Source organism: Daphnia pulicaria, chromosome 4 (genome assembly GCF_021234035.1).
Source record: "Daphnia pulicaria isolate SC F1-1A chromosome 4, SC_F0-13Bv2, whole genome shotgun sequence".
In the NCBI taxonomy this organism is placed as follows: Eukaryota; Metazoa; Arthropoda; class Branchiopoda; order Diplostraca; family Daphniidae; genus Daphnia; species Daphnia pulicaria.
The window spans coordinates 14,585,896-14,602,915 of record NC_060916.1 but is presented as its reverse complement, the minus strand read 5'-3'; the positions used below and the strand labels follow the sequence as shown (position 1 = coordinate 14,602,915).

The 17,020-nt window shown below is 43.3% G+C and overlaps 2 protein-coding genes and 1 long non-coding RNA gene across 6 annotated transcripts; 1 reads left to right on the top strand and 2 right to left on the bottom strand.

Annotated features, from left to right (window-relative positions):
• Positions 1–8,817: 8,817 nt before the first annotated feature.
• On the bottom strand, positions 8,818–11,455 carry LOC124338221 (rho GTPase-activating protein conundrum-like). Of its 2 annotated transcripts, none has more exons than XM_046792307.1 (8): positions 11,332–11,455; positions 10,995–11,248; positions 10,651–10,911; positions 10,276–10,566; positions 9,957–10,190; positions 9,602–9,869; positions 9,295–9,530; positions 8,818–9,196 (listed from the first exon to the last, which is right to left on the bottom strand). In XM_046792307.1, the coding sequence occupies exons 1-8, from the start codon at positions 11,453–11,455 to the stop codon at positions 9,080–9,082; spliced, it is 1,785 nt and encodes a 594-aa protein (XP_046648263.1). In that variant the 3' UTR covers positions 8,818–9,079. The 2 variants fall into 2 exon arrangements, with proteins under 2 accessions (XP_046648263.1, XP_046648264.1); XM_046792308.1 differs by having other exon boundaries at positions 10,995–11,245.
• On the top strand, positions 9,165–15,062 carry LOC124338368. 2 transcript variants are annotated; one of them, XR_006917731.1, is made up of 6 exons: positions 9,165–9,240; positions 9,815–9,879; positions 10,011–10,161; positions 10,343–10,557; positions 10,632–11,518; positions 14,919–15,062. It is a non-coding gene; the product is annotated as an uncharacterized LOC124338368 (long non-coding RNA). The 2 variants fall into 2 exon arrangements; XR_006917730.1 differs by lacking the exon at positions 9,165–9,240 and adding an exon at positions 9,515–9,652.
• On the bottom strand, positions 13,927–16,999 carry LOC124338227 (coiled-coil domain-containing protein 93-like). Of its 2 annotated transcripts, none has more exons than XM_046792315.1 (12): positions 16,877–16,999; positions 16,694–16,813; positions 16,541–16,635; positions 16,368–16,479; positions 16,093–16,296; positions 15,962–16,024; positions 15,754–15,894; positions 15,468–15,670; positions 15,271–15,384; positions 14,963–15,174; positions 14,670–14,875; positions 13,927–14,563 (listed from the first exon to the last, which is right to left on the bottom strand). In XM_046792315.1, exons 1-12 carry the CDS (start codon positions 16,985–16,987, stop codon positions 14,396–14,398), a joined length of 1,749 nt encoding a protein of 582 aa, XP_046648271.1. In that variant the 5' UTR covers positions 16,988–16,999; the 3' UTR covers positions 13,927–14,395. The 2 variants fall into 2 exon arrangements, with proteins under 2 accessions (XP_046648271.1, XP_046648272.1); XM_046792316.1 differs by having other exon boundaries at positions 16,537–16,635; positions 16,877–16,985.
• Positions 17,000–17,020: the final 21 nt, after the last annotated feature.

The following is a 17,020-nucleotide window of genomic DNA, read 5'->3' as shown; positions in this document are numbered from 1 at the left end:
CGCCAAGGTTCGCCAAGGTTCGCCAAGGTTCGCCAAGGTTCGCCAAGGTTCGCCAAGGTTCGCCAAGGTTCGCCAAGGTTCGCCAAGGTTCGCCAAGGTTCGCCAAGGTTCGCCAAGGTTCGCCAAGGTTCGCCAAGGTTCGCCAAGGTTCGCCAAGGTTCGCCAAGGTTCGCCAAGGTTCGCCAAGGTTCGCCAAGGTTCGCCAAGGTTCGCCAAGGTTCGCCAAGGTTCGCCAAGGTTCGCCAAGGTTCGCCAAGGTTCGCCAAGGTTCGCCAAGGTTCGCCAAGGTTCGCCAAGGTTCGCCAAGGTTCGCCAAGGTTCGCCAAGGTTCGCCAAGGTTCGCCAAGGTTCGCCAAGGTTCGCCAAGGTTCGCCAAGGTTCGCCAAGGTTCGCCAAGGTTCGCCAAGGTTCGCCAAGGTTCGCCAAGGTTCGCCAAGGTTCGCCAAGGTTCGCCAAGGTTCGCCAAGGTTCGCCAAGGTTCGCCAAGGTTCGCCAAGGTTCGCCAAGGTTCGCCAAGGTTCGCCAAGGTTCGCCAAGGTTCGCCAAGGTTCGCCAAGGTTCGCCAAGGTTCGCCAAGGTTCGCCAAGGTTCGCCAAGGTTCGCCAAGGTTCGCCAAGGTTCGCCAAGGTTCGCCAAGGTTCGCCAAGGTTCGCCAAGGTTCGCCAAGGTTCGCCAAGGTTCGCCAAGGTTCGCCAAGGTTCGCCAAGGTTCGCCAAGGTTCGCCAAGGTTCGCCAAGGTTCGCCAAGGTTCGCCAAGGTTCGCCAAGGTTCGCCAAGGTTCGCCAAGGTTCGCCAAGGTTCGCCAAGGTTCGCCAAGGTTCGCCAAGGTTCGCCAAGGTTCGCCAAGGTTCGCCAAGGTTCGCCAAGGTTCGCCAAGGTTCGCCAAGGTTCGCCAAGGTTCGCCAAGGTTCGCCAAGGTTCGCAAAGGTTCGCCAAGTTTTGTTGACAAAAACAACAAAAATAACAACAAAAATAACAACAAAAATAACAACAAAAATAACAACAAAAATAACAACAAAAATAAGAACAAAAATAACAACAAAAATAACAACAAGAATAAGAACAAAAATAAGAACAAAAATAAAAACAAAAATAACAACAAAAATAACAACAAGAATCGTTCGCCAAGGTTCGCCAAGGTTCGCCAAGGTTCGCCAAGGTTCGCCAAGGTTTGCCAAGGTTCGCCAAGGTTCGCCAAGGTTCGCCAAGGTTCGCCAAGGTTCGCCAAGGTTCGCCAAGGTTCGCCAAGGTTCGCCAAGGTTCGCCAAGGTTCGCCAAGGTTCGCCAAGGTTCGCCAAGGTTCGCCAAGGTTCGCCAAGGTTCGCCAAGGTTCGCCAAGGTTCGCCAAGGTTCGCCAAGGTTCGCCAAGGTTCGCCAAGGTTCGCCAAGGTTCGCCAAGGTTCGCCAAGGTTCGCCAAGGTTCGCCAAGGTTCGCCAAGGTTCGCCAAGGTTCGCCAAGGTTCGCCAAGGTTCGCCAAGGTTCGCCAAGGTTCGCCAAGGTTCGCCAAGGTTCGCCAAGGTTCGCCAAGGTTCGCCAAGGTTCGCCAAGGTTCGCCAAGGTTCGCCAAGGTTCGCCAAGGTTCGCCAAGGTTCGCCAAGGTTCGCCAAGGTTCGCCAAGGTTCGCCAAGGTTCGCCAAGGTTCGCCAAGGTTCGCCAAGGTTCGCCAAGGTTCGCCAAGGTTCGCCAAGGTTCGCCAAGGTTCGCCAAGGTTCGCCAAGGTTCGCCAAGGTTCGCCAAGGTTCGCCAAGGTTCGCCAAGGTTCGCCAAGGTTCGCCAAGGTTCGCCAAGGTTCGCCAAGGTTCGCCAAGGTTCGCCAAGGTTCGCCAAGGTTCGCCAAGGTTCGCCAAGGTTCGCCAAGGTTCGCCAAGGTTCGCCAAGGTTCGCCAAGGTTCGCCAAGGTTCGCCAAGGTTCGCCAAGGTTCGCCAAGGTTCGCCAAGGTTCGCCAAGGTTCGCCAAGGTTCGCCAAGGTTCGCCAAGGTTCGCCAAGGTTCGCCAAGGTTCGCCAAGGTTCGCCAAGGTTCGCCAAGGTTCGCCAAGGTTCGCCAAGGTTCGCCAAGGTTCGCCAAGGTTCGCCAAGGTTCGCAAAGGTTCGCCAAGTTTTGTTGACAAAAACAACAAAAATAACAACAAAAATAACAACAAAAATAACAACAAAAATAACAACAAAAATAACAACAAAAATAAGAACAAAAATAACAACAAAAATAACAACAAGAATAAGAACAAAAATAAGAACAAAAATAAAAACAAAAATAACAACAAAAATAACAACAAGAATCGTTCGCCAAGGTTCGCCAAGGTTCGCCAAGGTTCGCCAAGGTTCGCCAAGGTTCGCCAAGGTTCGCCAAGGTTCGCCAAGGTTCGCCAAGGTTCGCCAAGGTTCGCCAAGGTTCGCCAAGGTTCGCCAAGGTTCGCCAAGGTTCGCCAAGGTTCGCCAAGGTTCGCCAAGGTTCGCCAAGGTTCGCCAAGGTTCGCCAAGGTTCGCCAAGGTTCGCCAAGGTTCGCCAAGGTTCGCCAAGGTTCGCCAAGGTTCGCCAAGGTTCGCCAAGGTTCGCCAAGGTTCGCCAAGGTTCGCCAAGGTTCGCCAAGGTTCGCCAAGGTTCGCCAAGGTTCGCCAAGGTTCGCCAAGGTTCGCCAAGGTTCGCCAAGGTTCGCCAAGGTTCGCCAAGGTTCGCCAAGGTTCGCCAAGGTTCGCCAAGGTTCGCCAAGGTTCGCCAAGGTTCGCCAAGGTTCGCCAAGGTTCGCCAAGGTTCGCCAAGGTTCGCCAAGGTTCGCCAAGGTTCGCCAAGGTTCGCCAAGGTTCGCCAAGGTTCGCCAAGGTTCGCCAAGGTTCGCCAAGGTTCGCCAAGGTTCGCCAAGGTTCGCCAAGGTTCGCCAAGGTTCGCCAAGGTTCGCCAAGGTTCGCCAAGGTTCGCCAAGGTTCGCCAAGGTTCGCCAAGGTTCGCCAAGGTTCGCCAAGGTTCGCCAAGGTTCGCCAAGGTTCGCCAAGGTTCGCCAAGGTTCGCCAAGGTTCGCCAAGGTTCGCCAAGGTTCGCCAAGGTTCGCCAAGGTTCGCCAAGGTTCGCCAAGGTTCGCCAAGGTTCGCCAAGGTTCGCCAAGGTTCGCCAAGGTTCGCCAAGGTTCGCCAAGGTTCGCCAAGGTTCGCCAAGGTTCGCCAAGGTTCGCCAAGGTTCGCCAAGGTTCGCCAAGGTTCGCCAAGGTTCGCCAAGGTTCGCCAAGGTTCGCCAAGGTTCGCCAAGGTTCGCCAAGGTTCGCCAAGGTTCGCCAAGGTTCGCCAAGGTTCGCCAAGGTTCGCCAAGGTTCGCCAAGGTTCGCCAAGGTTCGCCAAGGTTCGCCAAGGTTCGCCAAGGTTCGCCAAGGTTCGCCAAGGTTCGCCAAGGTTCGCCAAGGTTCGCCAAGGTTCGCCAAGGTTCGCCAAGGTTCGCCAAGGTTCGCCAAGGTTCGCCAAGGTTCGCCAAGGTTCGCCAAGGTTCGCCAAGGTTCGCCAAGGTTCGCCAAGGTTCGCCAAGGTTCGCCAAGGTTCGCCAAGGTTCGCCAAGGTTCGCCAAGGTTCGCCAAGGTTCGCCAAGGTTCGCCAAGGTTCGCCAAGGTTCGCCAAGGTTCGCCAAGGTTCGCCAAGGTTCGCCAAGGTTCGCCAAGGTTCGCCAAGGTTCGCCAAGGTTCGCCAAGGTTCGCCAAGGTTCGCCAAGGTTCGCCAAGGTTCGCCAAGGTTCGCCAAGGTTCGCCAAGGTTCGCCAAGGTTCGCCAAGGTTCGCCAAGGTTCGCCAAGGTTCGCCAAGGTTCGCCAAGGTTCGCCAAGGTTCGCCAAGGTTCGCCAAGGTTCGCCAAGGTTCGCCAAGGTTCGCCAAGGTTCGCCAAGGTTCGCCAAGGTTCGCCAAGGTTCGCCAAGGTTCGCCAAGGTTCGCCAAGGTTCGCCAAGGTTCGCCAAGGTTCGCCAAGGTTCGCCAAGGTTCGCCAAGGTTCGCCAAGGTTCGCCAAGGTTCGCCAAGGTTCGCCAAGGTTCGCCAAGGTTCGCCAAGGTTCGCCAAGGTTCGCCAAGGTTCGCCAAGGTTCGCCAAGGTTCGCCAAGGTTCGCCAAGGTTCGCCAAGGTTCGCCAAGGTTCGCCAAGGTTCGCCAAGGTTCGCCAAGGTTCGCCAAGGTTCGCCAAGGTTCGCCAAGGTTCGCCAAGGTTCGCCAAGGTTCGCCAAGGTTCGCCAAGGTTCGCCAAGGTTCGCCAAGGTTCGCCAAGGTTCGCCAAGGTTCGCCAAGGTTCGCCAAGGTTCGCCAAGGTTCGCCAAGGTTCGCCAAGGTTCGCCAAGGTTCGCCAAGGTTCGCCAAGGTTCGCCAAGGTTCGCCAAGGTTCGCCAAGGTTCGCCAAGGTTCGCCAAGGTTCGCCAAGGTTCGCCAAGGTTCGCCAAGGTTCGCCAAGGTTCGCCAAGGTTCGCCAAGGTTCGCCAAGGTTCGCCAAGGTTCGCCAAGGTTCGCCAAGGTTCGCCAAGGTTCGCCAAGGTTCGCCAAGGTTCGCCAAGGTTCGCCAAGGTTCGCCAAGGTTCGCCAAGGTTCGCCAAGGTTCGCCAAGGTTCGCCAAGGTTCGCCAAGGTTCGCCAAGGTTCGCCAAGGTTCGCCAAGGTTCGCCAAGGTTCGCCAAGGTTCGCCAAGTTTTGTTGACAAAAACAACAAAAATAACAACAAAAATAACAACAAAAATAACAACAATAAATTTCAAAAGTAATGAGCATTTGAAGTTTTTTCTGCCATCATTTTTGTGATTTCAAGACTTAAAGGGTCACACCACAGGCTTAAAACTCAACACCAAAATAAAAACTAATTCTCAAAAGATTGAAGGGACTGTCCTCTATTACCTAGGTTTCAAATATTCAAACACCAAAATAAATTTCAAAAGTTATGAGCATTTGAAGTTTTTTCTGCCATCATTTTTGTGATTTAAAAACTTTACGGTCACACCACAGGCTCAATACTCAACACCAAACTGAAAACTAAGTCTCAAAAGATTGAAGGGAATGTCTTCTATTACCTAGGTTTCAAATATTTAAACACCAAAAAAAATTTCAAAAGTTATGAGCATTTGAAGTTTTTTCTGCCATCATTTTTGTGATTTCAAGACTTTACGGTCACACCACAGGCTTAAAACTCAACACCAAAATGAAAACTAAGTCTGAAAAGATTAAGGGGACTGTCCTCTATTACCTAGGGTTCAAATATTCAAACACCAAAATAAATTTCAAAAGTAATGAGCATTTGAAGTTTTTTCTGCCATCATTTTTGTGATTTCAAAACTTTACGGTCACACCACAGGCTTAATACTCAACACAAAAATGAAAACTAAGTCTCAAAAGATTGAAGGGAATGTCTTCTATTACCTAGGTTTCAAATATTTAAACACCAAAATAAATTTCAAAAGTTATGAGCATTTGAATTTTTTTCTGCCATCATTTTTGTGATTTCAAGACTTTACGGTCACACCACAGGCTTAAAACTCAACACCAAAATGAAAACTAAGTCTCAAAAGATTGAAGGGACTGTCCTCTATTACCTAGGTTTCAAATATTCAAACACCAAAATAAATTTCAAAAGTTATGAGCATTTGAAGATTTTCTGCCATCATTTTTGTGATTTCAAGACTTTACGGTCACACCACAGGCTTAAAACTCAACACCAAAATGAAAACTAAGTCAAAAAAGATTGAAGGGATAGTCTTGTATTACCTAGGTTTTAAATTTTGTGATATCAAGACTTTACGGTCTCACCAAAGGCTTAATACTCAACACCAAAATGAAAACTAAGTCTCAAAAGATTTAAGGGAATGTCCTCTATTACCTAGAATTCAAATATTCAAACACCAAAATAAATTTCAAAAGTTATGAGCATTTGAAGTTTTTTCTGCCATCATTTTTGTGATTTCAAGACTTTACGGTCACACCACAGGCTTAATACTCAACACAAAAATGAAAACTAAGTCTCAAAACATTGAAGGGAATTTCCTCTATTACCTAGGGTTCAACTATTCAAACACCAAAATAAATTTCAAAAGTAATGAGCATTTGAAGTTTTTTCTGCCATCATTTTTGGGATTTAAAAACTTTACGGTCACACCACAGGCTAAATACTCAACACCAAAATGAAAACTAAGTCTCAAAAGTTTGAAGGGACTGTCCTCTATTACCTAGGTTTCAAATATTCAAACACCAAAATAAATTTCAAAAGTTATGAGCATTTGAAGTTTTTTCTGCCATCATTTTTGTGATTTCAAAACTTTACGGTCACACCACAGGCTTAATACTCAACACCAAAATGAAAACTAAGTCTCAAAAGATTGAAGGGAATGTCCTCTATTACCTAGGTTTCAAATATTCAAACACCAAAATAAATTTCAAAAGTTATGAGCATTTGAAGTTTTTTCTGCCATCATTTTTGTGATTTCAAGACTTTACGGTCACACCACAGGCTTAAAACTCAACACCAAAATGATAACTAAGTCTCCAAAGATTAAGGGGACTGTCCTCTATTACCTAGGTTTCAAATATTTAAACACCAAAATAAATTTCAAAAGTTATGAGCATTTGAAGTTTTTTCTGCCATCATTTTTGTGATTTAAAAACTTTACGGTCACACCACAGGCTTAATACTCAACACAAAAATGAAAACTAAGTCTCAAAAATTGAAGGGACTGTCCTCTATTACCTAGGTTTCAAATATTCAAACACCAAAATAAATTTCAAAAGTTATGAGCATTTGAAGTTTTTTTGCCATCATTTTTGTGATTTAAAAACTTTACGGTCACACCACAGGCTTTAAACTCAACACCAAAATGAATACTCAGTCTCAAAAGATTGAGGGGACTGTTCTTTATTACCTAGGTTTCAAATATTCAAACACCAAAATAAATTTCAAAAGTTATGAGCATTTGAAGTTTTTTCTGCCATCATTTTTGTGATTTAAAAACTTTACGGTCACACCACAGGCTTAATACTCAACACCAAAATGAAAACTAAGTCTCAAAACATTGAAGGGAATTTCCTCTATTACCTAGGGTTCAACTATTCAAACACCAAAATAAATTTCAAAAGTAATGAGCATTTGAAGTTTTTTCTGCCATCATTTTTGTGATTTCAAGACTTAAAGGGTCACACCACAGGCTTAAAACTCAACACCAAAATAAAAACTAAGTCTTAAAAGATTGAAGGGACTGTCCTCTATTACCTAGGTTTCAAATATTCAAACACCAAAATAAATTTCAAAAGAAAAAAATAGGAAATAGGAAATAAGAAAATAGGAAAATAGGAAAATAGGAAAATAGAAAAATAGGAAATAGGAAATAGGAAAATAGGAAATAGGAAAATAGGAAAAAGGAAAATAGAAAATAGGAAAATAGGAAATAGGAAATAGGAAAATATGAAAATAGAAAATAGGAAATAGGAAATAGGATATTATGAAATTAGGAAATAGGAAAATAGGAAAATAGGAAAATAGGAAATAGGAAATAAGAAAATAGGAAATAGGAAAATAGGAAAATAGGAAAATAGGAAATAGGAAGATAGAAAATAGGAAAATAGGAAAATAAGAAAATAGGAAAATAGGAAAATAGGAAAATAGGAAAATAGGATATAGGAAAATAGGAAAGAGGAAAATATGAGATATTAAAATAGGAAAAAAGGAAATAGGAAAATAATAGAAAATTGGAAATAGGAACATAGGAAATAGGAAAATGGGAAAATAGGAAATGGGAAAATAGGAAATAGGAAAATAGGAAATAGGAAAATAGGAAAATAGGAAACTAGGAAATAGGAAAATAGGAAATAGGAAAATAGGAAAGGAGTTTTCCACCGCCGCTTACCGTTTTGGTCACAGAGCATGTAACAGGTGTTATACATTTATAGGAGGAGACAAATCAACAATCAACAACAACATTCCATAAATAAAAAATTAAAACTTCAGGGCTCAGTTAAATTTCATGAGAGCGGTCGGGGCGTAGCACTCCGTCGACTACGCGCAATTGACTAATATTCAACTGTTCAACCCGTTCTACTATAAAGTGCGATTTCGGCAAACTGGATGCTGTTGGCAACGCCCACGAAAACCCGACACGTCCTTCATCATTTCAGTTGATTTGATAAATTAATAACTACGATTTAGTTTACTTTCTCCCTTCACGAAAAAATGGTCAGCAGGTTAACAATATCACCTGTTTCAGCTCTCGAGAAATCAAATCTGGAGTGGGAAACGAGGCTAGCTTCTTTCTTTCACTGTCCTCAAACAGATCTACCAGTAAATTTATTTTTATTTATATCATGAGCTCCGCTTCGTGAGTGCCCGGTCTGATTACAGAGATAGGGACATCAAGGACATTTATTTCGGAATTTTGTCCGATAACTCATTAGCAAATGACGTTCTTGATTCGGTTGGTAGCGGCATCATTGTTCATTGCCAATCAATTCCTGCGTTCGAATATTGGTTACCGCTTCTGGTACGAAATAAATGACGTCAACATTCGTTTCACTTCCGGTGAGATTCGCCGATAACACTCGGTACTATCCTCAGTCAATTTCTTATCAAATTTTCATCATTATGCAGATCAATTAAATGAAATAAGGAAAACCAGTTTGGCAAGAATCCTATGTGAGTGAGCTTTGGATCCCATTCAGTTATTGTGGGCATGGAGATTCCAGGTGAGAGATGCACTGGCCAATTGGCCATCATATCTCACGAATGGATCTCACGAATGAATGTGACATTTTGGAAAAATGAACTAATGGAAGTACGTTATTAACAATTTTAATAGCACGTTAAATATTTATATAAATTAATTTCTTTAGATAAGTTGACTTTTGTTCTATTTTTGTAACAAGTTATGCACAATGATGCAAACACACACAACTTTACACGGAAAATTAATTTCAAAGAATTAGTTTTTAATATTATTTACAAACAAATTCAATAATATTCAGCAGAATCCACAGCACGGACACGGACACGTCTCTGAATTTTCAATGGTCATTTATAAACAGTTCAAGTGGGTACGTGTTATATTGCACGAATTGTTGCAACTCTTTCATAGAACATCGAAATATATAATAAGCTATTTGACTTTGATACGAGATAATTGCAACAGCATTTCCGGCGGAATGGAGAAGAGTTCGTCCTGGTGGGTCACGAGAATCTCGGTTATGCGGTTGGTTTTCGAGGCATAGGCCATCTGTCAAATTAGAGTGCATTGGCTTATGGCGTCTTACTTTCAAAGTGCTTTTTGCTATTGTTTTTTTAATATATATATTGTTTGAAGAGATTTATTACCCCGTCTGTTAGCGATTCCATGTTGGTTTTGGTACTTGCTTTGCTTATTCGGGGTGGGAAAAGGTTGGGGCCCATCACTGTGGCCACATTGCTAACTGTCATTCGGTTTTGAGTTTGGTGATCCACGACGTCCTTGAGAAATCTGAGCAAAAGTCGAAGGGTCTGGCAATTTACGTCGGGCAGCTGGACAATCAGCAGGTTCAAAGCCCATATTTGATCATCAAAATTGGTAATATCTACACATGTGAAAATTCAATGTCGGTATAAAGTCACAGCGTTAAAAATTGTGACTTTTGTCTACATATACCTCCAACTTGAGCAAACAAGTCCAAGCAATCTTGGGTAAAGAGTGATTCAGGTAATTGCCTCAAATATGTTTTCAGCAGGCAAGCAATTTCGTGTGACCCAGAACTTTTCAAAATATGGGTGACTATTTGCATCCCTTTGATATCTACATGGTTGTTCTTCCACTGATTTTCGATGACATTCTGCATGACCAACATCTTTTGTTTGTTGCCAGGCACTCTTAGCAAACCCTCTTCATCCAAACGGTGGTTCCTCAACTCTTCAACCAACTGCATTTCGGTAAGCCACAGACAATTTGCATCAGTATCAAACTTTCCAAACTAATTGTTATATGTACATTGATTCCACATTGTTACCATTGTGAAAATGATTGGCGTTCTGGCCTGATCCTTTTCCACTAATTTCTTTAGGGGTATGCCAAAGACGTTCCTTTCTCTACTCGACTGGGTGAAATTTCGGACTCGCAGCCGACTGCGTTTCCTCATGGGCAGCCCGTATTTGTCAAACAAAGCGGTCAGTTCCAGTAGAGCCAGTTGACGTAATTTTCTCTTTTGCGCATGGGTGAGTCCCTCCTCTAAAGAAATTTTTGGCTACAGCAGCGATGAATAAAACAAAACCACTGAATTAATATAACCTCAAAAATTGTGCTTATGTTGCAATTGCAAATGAATCAACCTGTTGCGTCACCGGAATCAATTGTGTTACGTCCCCATATTGATCGCTGTGTCTCCTTTGACTGTAGGCCGAAGCCGACGAGAGGGTTCCGACCAGTTTGAACTTGACAATTTCGATTCCTTGTCTATCGACAGCGGCTACGTGACCTTCGGCCGCTGGACTGAAAAATCCCGGGCGGGACGGTTTGAACGACTGCTGTTTAATCCCGTCGATTTGATTGAAACTACTCCGCCTCCTAGCCTCTGATCTGTGGGTGTTGGGTATCGGAAGAAACGAATCCAGGTGAAAGATCTTAACAAAAGTAAAATAAAACAGAAAACATTGTTAAAATAACCCAGAAAAATTGTTTTCCAGAGAATTTTGACAGAGGACTACTTTGTTGTTGTTGCTGGAAATAGTCGCCGCATCATCTTCATCCAGACAGCTGCTTTGAAAGAGACTGGATAAAAGCTCGCCATCTTCCTGGCTGCCGGAGCGTGACCAAGTTTTAGGTGAGATGGCCGGACTGATGGTAAGTCGTCCTCCTCCTCCTACACTTGCCACTAAATTCTCCGTCGAGTGTTTCATCGAGTCCGAGTCCAAAGAGTCAGGGGTGGCTGATCGCGAACGGCCACTCGATCCGCCGCTGTGACTGGCCTGATCGTGTTTTTTTATTTTTTTTAAGTTTCCGTTAGCCGAGCTCAATTTTTTTCTATTCTTATCTCTCCATCAAAACTCACCTCCGGATCACGGAAAATGTCCCGGCAATCGGGTCTCTGTTGGCCGGCTCCCGCTCGAGTTTTACGTCCTTTTAAAGTGACTCGGAGGGTCTCCACTCTTTTGCGGATGGTTTGGTATTGATTGGTTGTCAAATTGTCCTCGATGACGGCGTTGGCCAGGCTGGCTTCCGTCACTAATTGATTGTTTTCCATCAGGTTGTCGACAATGTTGCCCAATCCGACGTCGATGAGCCACGTAGCGGCTTCTTCCGCTTCTGTGTCGTGCCAAGAAAAATTGTTAACGGGACGACACTTTTGCTGTGTTTTTCATTTTGACATTGTGCGTCGAGTCGTTTACCTTCCATCGTCGAGGCGGAGCAGAGCAGCTCGTCTTCGGATGATGTGGTTTCAACCATTGACCTGACGTGGTTTTCCGGCCAGACGTCGTGAAGATGGGCTTCCCCTTCGACGACCGCTGCCATGATGATGATGGTTGCTGGAGTCTATAGTTTGGAGAGCTCAAACTTTCCCTGCCGCAAAAAAAGGTAGGATCAAAAGCTGAATATTATATAGTTGGTAATCATACATAATAAGGATGAAAAGGTTCTTCTTCTTCACTTTCTAAACCTAGCCGGAAGCTATATATTTCCGAGTAGATGGCCAAACGCGATTCAAAAGTTGAGAAAAGCTTTTTTTTTTCCTTTTTATTTAACACCGTCTGTCGTCGTGCGATCCAATACCATAAACTTTCACACTACATCGAACGCGGTACAACAACAATTTTTTTTTCTAAATTTGTCGATGAAAGGAAGAAAGAAAAAATACCTACAACTAACGAAAGAATTTTGTATTTTTTTTTTTCGGTGGGAATGTGGACACAGCCAAGCGGAAAAGGTTGTAATTTTCTTAAATTCTTATTTTATTTTTTTTCAAGGAAAAAAACTCGTGTGTGGGGTAGATGTTAGCCAAAAAAAAAAAATGTTAAGGTCTGCAATCAAGCCAATCATGCGGACTTTTCTTTTTTCTTTTCATTTCTTTCTGTCTAGTGAAAGCTCACGAAAAAGGTGCACATTTATAGAGTCACGTTATCACGCACTGCAGATAATTACTGAATCAACTTTTTCGAATAATCAAAAAGGTTAAGCTGTAAATGAAATAAATTTCGCAACCGAGTTACACCGACACACACGCACACAAAAAAGTGAAAAACTAGATCTCTGAATCGTAAATTTTATCACGCGCTGTTTGTAGTACGTTTAGGTTGGCGGGTGAAAACGGTTGCACCTTACAGTCGCTCATCTCGTCTAATTACGTCAGAGAAAATCACCTTGGGGCGAAGGAGGTTGTTAGCAAACTGAGTTAACAACAGGCGATCATAAAAGCGACCTACTTGGATTTTGCCGCGCGCTCAGATTAGACGTATATTACATTATAAGCCACTTGGCCTGAAAAAAAATAAAATTCACTTTCTTTTGTTTCGGAACCCAACAAAAAACGTAATTCTCGAGGGGAGTAACTCACCACGTTTTGTCGCGACGAAAGCGATCCTGATAAAGCGAATGCCAGCGGGATCAGTGCGACAATAGTTTTTTTTTCCCCCGATGTGTCAACTCATTCGAAGGCATAAAACGGGCGTGAACTGAATCGTCTTATCTAACCCAACAAAGCTAGGTAGAGCTCTAAATCTCTTTCACAAGCCAGATAAGAAATTATTTTTTTTTTTTCGTTATCTCAAACAGGATGTCCCACGACCTTCCGTCACGGAAAAGTCACTTTTTCGTTCATGTTGTTATGTGCGCGGACAAAATCATGCGCTGAATTTAATTTCCTTGTTTGATTTAGCGGTGAGCGATTTTGATTGTTCCACTAAAAATCTTTCAAACTCGTTACACACACACACACACACTGAGAAGGGGAGCACTAGACACGTTTTGGAGAAAAAGTGGATAGACACAAAGAAAAATGGGCACGTCTTGCTATCACCGAGGCGGGGACAACACTGAAACTCGCACAATTCCTGCGCCGCTTGTATTATTACAGGTAGATAGAAAGAGAGAGAGAGAAAAGAGCATTGGACTTTTGCTGGAACCGGCCAGCAGGTGGGCTAGTAAAGGGATAGGGCGGCGGGAAAAAAAGGTACACACACACACAGAGAGAGAGAGAGGAGACACAGTTAAGAAAAGAGAACGTGATAGTATGTCTGCGCTCACGTTAGTGTGTAGATAGACACTGCATATGCGAGGCGGATTAAAAAAGAGCCAAAATAGCCGCTGGGGGGTGGATTTGACGCCGGGCATTGAAACACGAAAAATCACGAAACAGCAGCAGGTAAAAGACTGCCGTTTTGTTTGTTCGTAGAGAGGATATATACAGGTGGAGGCACCCTGTCGGGCCATCTGTTGCGCGACGAACAATTAATAAAATGAGATGCAAAAGAAAAGAAAAAATGTCCAGAAAAATAGGGAGTGAGACCTGAGCTTGCCAAAGGGGGAGAGTTGTGACACAAAAGGAGGAAATAAAAAAGGCAAATAGCATTGGTTAAATTATTATTATTCCGACACACAGCAGCGGCGGTGGTGGTGGTGTGCTGCTGTTCACGCAAATCATTTTGACATAGAAAAATGGACAGGGGGGAAAAAAAGTAGAACTCGTTGCTCTCAATCTCCACGACTGTAGTAATCGAATAATGTCACACAGATGTCGATCCATTACGGAATTCTTTCCCAGTTTGCCCATTGGCATTGGGATAATCCATTTCTTTTTTGTTTTGTTTTTTGTTTTTTCTCTTTGCTACTTACTCACGATACGAATGAAAGGTTCCGTGCGGACCTGATACGCCAGTGTACTACCGCCGTGAGGGTCCGAATATTTGTCCGTTTCCAGTCGGTCGAACGTTAGCGAAAGCGTATAGAAATGTGTTTGGGAAAATTAGACAACAAAATACAGAAAGAAAAAAAATGTTAATAGACGAAGGTATTTTTTTATCGGCGATCATTTCTTCGATAACAAAAAAAAAGTTGAAGATAAAAAAGTCTAGCGACAGTAATAATAATAATAATAATAATAATTTTGAACAAAAATCTCAAAAAGGGCTCTATGGCACGATGCCCGTAGCCATTTCTATCCGGTTGTTGCAACATTGTTAATAAAAAACAAAAAGTGAAACTCTCTCTCCTTCCCAGATTAGCTCTATATATACGCTCTAAAAAGAGACAACGGTGATTGTTGTTTTTCTTGGTTGTTAACGAAACGGTCTTGTTGTGTATGCATATGCTAATCGCGTCATCGTAAATACATTTGGCGGGTTAGTTTCAACGTGTTTAGGAATGTGTGGATTTATGGCGTATCACGAAGGCATTATTCTAGGCTCCTTTTAATAACAGGATGGCGAAAAAATTCTCGACTGTGTCCGTTGCTCCCATTTAGTCGTTGTGATCGCTCAACTGCGACATCAACTGCTTATACTTGTGACTCTCGTGGCTGATGGCCTTGAGCGTGTCTCGGTATTGGTGCTCCTCGACGGCAAACTGGCCAAGGCAACGGCCCAGATCGTGGTGTTTCTCCGTCAACATTTCGATCTGCTTCTCGATCTGATATGAACCGGAATAGAAAACCACACGCGCGAAAGAAAAAAAATGAGAGTTGTTAAAAAGAAAAAAGAAAATTGTTGACAAATTTTCGAATGAAAAGCCGAACCTTATTCTTGTTTTGCCTGACGGCGGTGACGATTTTCTCCATTTGCTGGAGGAATTCTCCTTTGCCGGCCGAACTCGTCATTGATTGACTGAATGAGTCGTGGATTGAGGTCAGCAGTGAGAGCTCTTTGTTCAAGTAGACTTTCGTGTCCTCCAACGTATTGTACAGCAAGTAATAGCCGTTCAATTCAGTTTGCTTCTCATTAACTGTCAATAACAATAAAATCTGTTTTTGTTTTGTTTTTCTTAGAAAAAGAAAGCGACAGCCGAAAAAGAAGAAGAAGAAAAAAAAACCTTGGGTGCAGAGTTCGGTGAAACGACGTTGGTACTGATTCAATTCAGAGTTGCCCGGCACGGCGTCCAACTGGCGTCGCAATTTCATCAAATTCACGTTCTTCTCACCCAAAATTTTCAGGGCGCCAGCCAGCTGCTCACGGGCACTGTCCACTTGCCGCTTGAGGTGATCTTGATTGGCTGGAGCTTCCTCTTCTTTGCTTAATAATGCCCTGGCGGAATTTTTTCATTTTTCCCAAAATTTTTAATTAGGCGAATCGTGTATAATTAAAATGAAAAAAAAAAAAATATATGATTATTTGTTTTACTCGTTGCGTGACTGAAGTTCTTCCAGCTCTGCTTTACATTGATTTTTGAATTGCTTCCGCTGTGCATTGGCCGCTTCGTTCTGGCTTACGAGGCGATCAAGCTGATCCAAGGTCCTGGTTAACAAATGTCGTGATGGTTGTTAAATTTTGGTTATTTTATTTTTTTATCGAACGTCACGCGTGATTGAATTCATTACTGGCGATTCTCCTCAGTCTCCAAGGCTGCGAGCGATTTCTTCTGCTGCTCCAAAACTTCTTCTGACGCAATAAGATCGCCGATCTTGGCCTTCAACTGATCCATCACCTGTTGCTGCGAGGCGATTTGATTGCAGACGCGTTCCAGAGCTTCCGATGTTTTCTTATTGCGTTCCTCCAAATGAGTTCGCTCATCCCGCTCGCCCTTTTTATTGGGTTGGGATTTTAATAAAAATTATTAGATTTCTTAATTTTTTTACGAGTCTGAGAAACTTTTTCTTTTAATACTTCGCGTTCGTTCTGGCGTTGGGTGTAGTCATCAATCGTTTGACTTATAAAGCCAGCTTGCTGGTGGATGAGATTGCTAACTTTATGGGAGATGGCTCGATTTTCCAGCTTTTTCTCGCTCTTCATCGTCTTCTCCACCAGCTGATTTGAATATTTTTTTCCTTTGAATTGGTTTTCACATCTGATTCAGTGTTGTTATTATGTTTACCTGTTGGGTGTCATCAAGAAGGTTGACCTTGTTGTAGCCGTATTCCATTAAAGTAGAAACGACCTGAGAATGGAGTGAAGGAAAACAGAATGTGGTGAAAGACAAATAGTTGAATGCAAATCAAGTCATACCTCTTTCTCTATCGGCAGGGATTGACCCTGGACTTTCTTGAATTTCCTCTGAGGCAGGAATAATTTGGGTAGATTCTTGGCTGTCTCTTGCAATTTCACTTCTGATTCAGGCAAAGGGAAGGTCTTCTGGTATTGTAGGTCAGCAATTTCTCTCAAGTGATCGTTGAGAGATTCTCTTGTTTCCATGGCTTTCTTCACCAACCACTGATTTTCACAGACTTGCCGATAACATAATGACCAATAGCTTTTACTGTATGAGTGAAACTAATGTTTACCTGCATCACAGGAAGGATTTTTACTGTGTCAAGACCTTGAATTTGGTGAGGTTCAAGGGCATAAGCACACTTGATTGACAATAAAACATTAATAATTTTTTCAGTGATTTCACTAAAGGTTAAATAAAAAAAGATCAGTATAATAGACTGATAAATTTAAATTCCAAACATACATTTTTTCACCAATGTTGAGATTTTCTCGAAACAAGAAGTTGACGTCAACATCAACGGCACAAAGTTCCAAGCACCAGACCATGCCTCCTACCACCTTTTAAACAGAATTTCTCAATCTAAATTTGTGGTGTTAAGATAATATGATTACCTACTTTATCAAAGGCAGACAATCCTTTGAGTCTCACGCGGAAATAGCCAGCAGCCAAGAGTAAATCGCAAATGTCTTGCAATTTTGCCCTTTGTTCTTCATCGTCCTTAACCTCAAAAAGTTCCTGAAGAAATGTACGAGATTACAGTTTGAAAAAATTTAGTGATTTCTTGAAGCTAATTCTTACTCTCTTATCCATTGAGTATACGAGGTGACAGAGACAGACGGACAGTGTACGGGCCAGGTACGGGCACGGCAACGGGCTCTCGCTGTTTTCATAATTTGTTGTTGTTTTCATTGGGTACTTTCTTTTCGTCCGTTAGATGGAGAT

Bases quoted from the DNA above. Each gene is read 5' to 3' on its own strand.
- LOC124338221 (XM_046792307.1), bottom strand. From the start codon at position 11,455: ATGGCAGCGGTCGTCGAAGGGGAAGCCCATCTTCACGACGTCTGGCCG. The intron at 11,249-11,331 runs GTAAACGACTCG...GGCACGACACAG, and splicing joins CTCCGCCTCGACGATGGAAG to AAGCGGAAGAAGCCGCTACG. The intron at 10,191-10,275 runs GTTGATTCATTT...TCGCTGCTGTAG, and splicing joins TGATTCCGGTGACGCAACAG to CCAAAAATTTCTTTAGAGGA.
- LOC124338227 (XM_046792315.1), bottom strand. From the start codon at position 16,987: ATGAAAACAACAACAAATTATGAAAACAGCGAGAGCCCGTTGCCGTGC. The intron at 16,480-16,540 runs GTATGTTTGGAA...TTTAACCTTTAG, and splicing joins CTCAACATTGGTGAAAAAAT to TGAAATCACTGAAAAAATTA. The intron at 16,025-16,092 runs GTATGACTTGAT...CTCCATTCTCAG, and splicing joins CCCTGCCGATAGAGAAAGAG to GTCGTTTCTACTTTAATGGA.